Source organism: Leuciscus leuciscus (assembly GCF_965113295.1).
Source record: "Leuciscus leuciscus genome assembly, chromosome: 8".
In the NCBI taxonomy this organism is placed as follows: domain Eukaryota; kingdom Metazoa; phylum Chordata; class Actinopteri; order Cypriniformes; family Leuciscidae; genus Leuciscus; species Leuciscus leuciscus.
The window spans coordinates 15,716,540-15,724,329 of NC_138732.1; the positions used below are offsets into that span (position 1 = coordinate 15,716,540).

At 34.8% G+C, this 7,790-nt stretch overlaps 1 protein-coding gene across 1 annotated transcript in view; it reads right to left on the reverse strand.

Annotated features, from left to right (window-relative positions):
- Window positions 1-7,374, reverse strand: part of diaph2 (diaphanous-related formin 2) — a 442,308-nt gene extending 434,934 nt beyond the window's left edge. The window contains exons 1-2 of the mRNA XM_082178708.1: window positions 7,316-7,374; window positions 6,407-6,734 (exon numbers count right to left, since the gene is read on the reverse strand). Coding sequence (XP_082034834.1) covers window positions 6,407-6,493 — 87 coding nt within the window. The 5' untranslated portion in view covers window positions 6,494-6,734; window positions 7,316-7,374. The remainder of the gene's footprint in view (window positions 1-6,406; window positions 6,735-7,315) is intronic.
- Between the last annotated feature and the right edge of the window lie 416 nt (window positions 7,375-7,790).

The following is a 7,790-nucleotide window of genomic DNA, read 5'->3' on the forward strand; positions in this document are numbered from 1 at the left end:
TTCAGGTATGTCTAAGCTACGATCACAGCAGAACATTCAAATCTGTGTTTGAGTTACGCTGACCCAGAGAGAGCAGTTGTCATCATGTGGCCTAAAGGAATGAAACAGCTCCACTAACTCTGGGGTCTTTTCAACCTGACAGTATCATTATTTCTATGGCTGCCACTGCATTCACAATCCAAACAAAGATGCTACATGCATGTAGCATAATCAGTTGTTTTTATTTAAAGTCGGCATGAAATCAAAATTGACCCTATTTACTTTGTTAGCGCATATTACTAGTCTTGTGGTGAACAATTAATCCGTGCAAGTTAATACACAGAAAAAAATTGTTTGCCGTGGTAATCTTTAATCAAAGCCTGAAAAGTTACTTCCGGTCTGGAATGGCGTTCGTTTTCTGATGACGTAGGCTTGACGGCTTGGGTTTAAAAACGCTTAACCACTCCCCTCAAACCGTTAGTCTGCTATGAGCAGAGATGGAGAGGAGGAGCACTAAAGTAAAGCTCTGCCCTCTGTTCAATATTCCGTTTCACTTGGAAATACGTCACAACACTGGAGAAAAATAATTTGCAACTTCCGGTTCACGCAGACTTTAAATAGATGTATCATTTCAAGATTTAGGGTAGAATGGTCTGACTTCAGCTTTAATTTTTATTTAATTTTTTTCTCTGCCGGCACGTCTCTGTTCTCCTCTTTACATCTGTCTTCGGTTTTTTTTTTATTCAATCATTCAAGAGATTTGTTCAAAAACACTGATACATCCAGAAAGGAAAAAAGTGAAGTCTTTATAAGAGAGTCATTGAATCGTTCATTCAAACCAATTAAATTCTTTTTTAATTCATAATTAATTCAATATTTTTGTAAATAGAGTGCAGTAATTAAGATTTTGTCACAACCTCTAGTAGATTACATGTCATTTTGTTTAGTTGTCTACACTGTAAAAAACATTGCTGCGATTATTTATCACAACTTAAAATCCAACATTGTTTCAACTTTAAAAAGTATGTGTTCATGCTTGACTTAAAATATTAAGTTTAGTTAACTTTAGTTAAGTTGGATATTTAAGTTATCTCAACAAATTTTAAGTTGTTATAACTAAACCGCAGCCACATTTTTTACAGTGTATTCAGAATTGTGAGAGAATATTAATCTTTTTTTTTTTTTTTTTACCGGGACTCTCAATTTATCCATTATCGTGCAGCTCTATACAACTACTGATATTAACATTATGCAGCATTTATAATATAGCCACACAAATCATACAAAACAGTGAAATCCTTTCTCTCAACTTTGTCGAGGTGCTAGACACAAGTCTGCATTCTATGGCCAATGAATGCTGTCACTCAAATCACCAACTCCCACTGACAAAGAATGATTGCTTTTGGTTGCTTTGTGGCTGCATGTTACTGTAAGTGTGATTTTTGGTCCGTGCATAAATATTTGTACATAACTCCAATTTAACAAGACACAACTTGTTTGTTTTTTATAAAATAATTTACCACAACATTAGACCATGCATTTCATATCAGCCCCATGAAAATCTGTGATCAGTACTGTGTCAGCACTCTTAAGAATCTGAGATTTTTCTGCCCCTATTATGCTTTTTTCGAATATTAACTTTCAGAGCCAATGATTTTGCCTGAGGTATGAATAATATTTTTTAAAAACATAATAGAATTCATGTTTTCTCATCTTATCTTATCATTTTAGTGTAGAATGAATAAAGCTGTTTGTTGTTAGGATGACAAAACAGTTTTAAAAGTAAATAATTAAAGGCTGATAAAAAAAATTAGGCTGCTCTGCCTCAGGGGTATAAATGCGCTCGTCAATGTCAAAATGATCGAGATGGCCAATCAAATCGAAGAAGGCGGGTCTTACTGTTCAGCTTTTTCGGCATATTCAAATTAATAAGCGTGAATGTGAGTACATTTTAAAATAAAATATTATTTGCAAATAGTTTAAATTGATTACTTCATTAGACCTAGAACATCTTTTACCATTCCCCCCCAACCAAATATGCCTACATTACTGTTATACATCTACTGACAAACAAATTATTACCTGCCTGCCATTTATCATAATGGGTGCTATAGAGACAAACTTGTTGCAGAGAGAAAGCTAAAAAGACTGGATTCAAACTTCACCACTCTTTAGGTGCATGAGTTCCTTAATTTTGCAGAAAGCTGTATTGCGTAATAGCAGAAGTTCTGGACGTCTTATGTGCGCAGAAAAGTTAGGCAACAGAGAACATGCCTGGCACCAAAACAGCAACAGGATGTGCAATAGTGAGATCACTAGTATAAGAGGGAGTGACATCAGTGTTAAGGCCTGACTCAAAACGGCTGGGTCACAAGTGATTGTGTGGAAGCCTCAACATCCACTAGTACAGCGATTATTGTTTCTTATTTATTATTTTCCGCAAATAGCAAATTCTCAGCAACGTTGCAACAATTTAGTTCTTGTAGAGATTTACATAATAAATATTTACACTACCATTTAAGAGTTTAGGGTCATGACTCAGTAAGATATATATAAGGGCTGCACAATATATCGAAATTATCGAAATATCGCAAATGTATCGCAATATGCATATGAACTAAAGACAAAGAGAAAATCACTCACTGCTCTTGGCAAAATAACTTTTGTAGCTTTAATAAGAATCAGTATATTTAATTTAAAAAGTGTTTTAATTTATACAGAATCAGTATATTTAACTAAGCAGTGTTTATTTTTACATTTTGATTATTCAGTTTCTGTTGTTAAATAAACCTAATGTAGGCCTATCGAAACCCTAAACGCTGTGGTTTACACTGATGTTAAAATAACACTTCTTATGCTACAGTAAAACACTGCTGTTCACTTTCAGAAGTTGTAGGGATGTTTTCTTGTCACAAAAAGAATGTGAAACACGTATGTAGGTTATATAATTTTAAATAGCTTATATTTTTAAGATAATTTAAGTTACACACTTTAAGCATTATCGTATCTATCGCATTATTTAATGAGTTATCACATATCGCATTTTTCTTCAATATCGTGCAGCCCTAATATATATATATATATATATATATATATATATACATATATATGTATATATATATGTATATATATATATATATATATATATATATATATATATATATACATATATATATATATATATATATATATACATATATATGTATATATATGTATATATATATATATATATATATATGTATATATATATATATATATATATATATATATATATATACACACTGTTTTAGTGTGTATCCCTTTAAATGCAAATGAACTGCTGCTGCCGTCACAGAGGGTGGAGCCTTATGAGCTCCCGTTCAGTCAATATCAAAACAGAAACTCAGAGTGTTCATTTCGACCCGGAGTCGGACAATAATGACCACAGAGCCAGAGAATATATGCTGTATTGAGATAGAACAGGTATAGTTTAGTTTTTTTTTTTACAGTTATTTTTACAGTTATAACTTATTTTTCATCTTGCTTGTATCCACTATTAGTACAAGCCTGTAGTAGCGGACCCCATCTGAATGATGGCCAAAAAATGACTGATGAGTTTAATGAAGTTTATTGTACAACACAAAAAAGATAAAGTGTCATTTTTACTCCAGAAAATCACAGCAAGAGCTGAATAAACACCGTATAAGAAGTGCGCATCTTATCCATAAACTCTCTCTCCCTTTCATTATCATTAATATACACAGCAAATTAAACAGAAACACTCATTGCAACTAACAGTAAACAAATATATACACAGCTTTTCAGGAAATGCTTAATAAACTGGTAAACTTTAGTTTATATCCGTAAAACGACTCAGATGAATTGTAATAAAGTGTGCGCTCTCACTTTCATTTCTGCCGTAATAAGTAACGTTAGGCCTATCGCTCCGGAGACTGTAAGCTGGATCACAAACAGTTGGTAGTACAGATCCATCCTCGAGTACCAACAAGAGTAAATGAAGACTGCTATGTTCATTCTTACATCTTATAACAAAACACCTCAATCGCTTAGGAGACATTCTTGTCTACAGCTGCACCGAAGTTGAAACAATGGCAGACTGTGTACAGTTCACTCAGGGCGGGTCTACGCTAATACGTTTTGCTTAAACTGCAGTGTCAGTCAACAGTTGTGGGCGGGTCCTGTGCAAAAGTATGTCACATTGCCCCGAATCTGAGAAAGGGTTGTTCTGAGACAGTGCTAATTATTTATGGGGATTTTTTTTTAAAAAGCACTGGGTAGATTTGTATCATTATAGGGTGGTTGTGTACACACACTGCCAACACACATTTATGTTCAAACACCATGTAAAAGTGAATTTTCCATAATAGGTGCCCTTTAACTTGGCATGCTACGCTGACATATAGCCTAGGCCTGGCCTTTAATCTATCTAATATTGTGTTGGTCATACTATACAATGATTTATTGTTTGTCTTTGTTGAATAATACAGACGATAAAGAGCTTCTTAAAATAATTGCATATTAAATCACAATATTGGTTGAAAAAAATTAATTAGGCCTAGGCTATACATTGCAATTAGATTATTTTCCAAAATCATCCAGCCCTAATGGCAACATCCTCAATGTACAACATCACTATTGGTATTTATGAACAACAACAGTTCAGATATCTTTCTGATTAAGACACACCCAAAATGTGGGGTGTTTTCAACTTCACAAGCCACACCCGCTCCACTCATGGAGGCTTCCTAGCCGTTCCCTGTGAATAAGAGGACATAAACTAACTAATCATAAACAAGTATTACAACACACCCATATGCCTCAGAATTTGAACCTGGGACACAAAAATAAAAGTTTGTGGTAATACCCCTACCACACTACTTTCAGCACACTGTTCAACTACACACTGGCTATTAGAATGTCTCCATCTGACTCCCAAAGGTTTACATTCCACAAATTAAATGAGGCTCATAAAGGGATGGATTCCTGCAGCTCCCAAAAAAGTGCTGTCATTATGAAGCTGGTACAGGACACGCTCATTTGACCAGACACAAACTGTTAAGCAAAGTTACAATGCGTATGCGGATTACACAGACTTAGACACTCATTCACCTCGCTTGATCTGAAACCCTACTGTGACAATAATAAGCTCTGTCCGAGACCTTATAAGATGACTAAATGATCCTCAGACTGCTTTGTGAAGTCTACAGTAAAGGCCACAACTTTTGGGAAGTGAGGCAGTCTTGTAAAGTAATTAATACATTCATGAGGAGGCAACTTGAAATAGACTGTCCTACATCCAGTAGGCAGCATTACATATTTAGAATTAGAAGTCAAAGCAAATTAATCCCAGGTCATTAAAAGAGCCATATGAAATAGGAGAAGGCTGTACAAGAGTGATGAAGTAATAAGTTCTACTTCCACACAGGTATGACATACGGTAATACTAAAATAATTGGCTCTGAATCAAACAGTTACCTAAATACCTAAGTTAACACACTTTAGTAACCAACACCACACTGTTGCGTTACTACTGACACCTTTAGTTAGCTGTTAGTTTTTTTAAAATCACATGATGGCAATGATAAGCCTGATATTAGAAACATTCACATTATACACATTCACAACATACAAATAACTTCATTATGTAGGCTATCACATGGCCTTTCTTTACCCTGAGGTCAGTAAGTCAGCAAACTTTGTCCACGTTATAAAACTTTCAAAAAGGCAGTCAGCATGAACTGAAACAAACAGTTCCAGTTTCACTATAAGGCTTCATGATAAATGTAGCTAGCAATCCATGAAGGTCCACAGCTATCCCAAACACTACTTTAGACCCCACTGACACATGCACAGTGTTTTGACAGCACATTATCACGAGTCCTGTGAAGTAATACACTGATAGGTTCAACAGCTGACTGAGACCGGAGAGTGCTGACTGAGCCTGTAAAATCTTTGCAGTGAAAAGATGCTACAAGTTTGAGAGAAACTTTGTTGACAGATATAACAAAAATGATCAAATCCTTCACTGCTACAGCTGTCTGGATGGATACTAGACGTAGAAAACCCAAATAATGTTTGAAAAAAAACTGTGACTGGGTCAACTGCACTGGGTCATAGCACAAAAAGGTACATTTTGTGTCCATCATGAACATGTGTAAACAATAGCTTTAACAACAACAAGCTGACTCCAACTTCTATGGTGTCGTTATAGGCAATACTCGTATAACATCAGCAAAAATACAGAAACTTTATTTTTATTTACGTGTACATTTTTGTCCATTTTTGTATGAGAAAACCTGGGAAAAAACACCTGATGGTGGCATCCATGTTGTGGAATGACCTCTCTAAAGACAAAATCTCATACACTTTGTGTGACAAAACTAAGAAATAACAACAACAAACTGAATTCAGAAGACATAATACATACCAGTTTTTTGTTTTTGCTCTCATCCTCATTGGATTTCTTTTTGGAGGGTTTATTGGGGTCTTCCCCTCCAGCTGCCTGCTGATCCATCTTTGGAATGAAACTTCACTTGAAAAGTAACTTCGCTTAGTTTGTCCCACAAGTTTGCAAACACTTATGAAAAATCACGTTTCTTCAAAAGCCATGCCATCCATGAGGAAAAACACAAAAATATGAGTTGGATCCAGAACTATTCCAAGCACCTATCCGCTGGATTATGATAACATCTGTGTATGAAGTTGTCCCAAAAAGAAGGTGAGATGATATCCAGCCCAAATCAGCTCCTCGGAGTCTGTCAAAAACCGATTAACATGTTATAAATTACATTTCGGAGTTGTTTTATACTATAAAATGCATAAAAGCACATGGAATAACTGCAATAAGAAATACAGAGCTGTATAAACGCTGTCAGTTCACAGCTTGTGAACTTTTGTCGACTTTAATACATCAATGTACCATTAAAACAGTCATCTGACGAGACACTATTGACATTTTAACAATGCGTTTAATAAATGTACGTAATTTCACATTCAATGAATTATATAGTATGCCTATTACAATATAAATATATTTCAGCGTCTCGTAAAAAAAAAATTAAAGGAGGTCTGGGATTTTTTATGCAATATGACATGATATTTTATAAAATGAACACAACTGATTTTATTCAAAGGAGAAATGACCGCTGTCCAGGCGGTTACTTTCACACAGGAAACTGTTATTCCAGCGCTATGAGAGGCTTAAAGAAAAAGTGTACAATAAAGACATGGGCTCTAAACGCCAAGTCTGCTTATATTAACATAGCGAATTAGTATTAAACAGCAAAATAGTCACACAATGATAAATAAAACTCACAAAATCTCACCCCAGGCTTACCTACACAACCAAACGCACGAGCCAGGCCCACTATTGTCCCCGCCTATCGACGCTTCCCAACTGCTCACAAATGATCACGTGGTAGAAAGATTCCAGCTCTGATTGGGCAATTGAACTGTACATCTGGATTTTCTCTACTACAACTGACTGCCGTGTATATGGATCGGCCTCAGTCAGTGGATGATTAATATTGTTTGCATAGCAGTGCAAATCTGTGTATTTGTGAAAAGCAATTATTCTTATGAAAAAATAATACATTTTTAATAATCTTTGCAATTAATCTCATTTAGTCTCTATACAACTGTGTAATGCATTTAATTAATGCATGATATTCATATGATGTTGTTTCACATGATTCATATGAGATTCACATATCTTTTCGTCATGTACTTAATACTTGCACAATATATGTAAAATGTATGGCTGTGAAATATTCTCTAATTTTCACAAAAAAAACTATTAAATCAAATGAAAC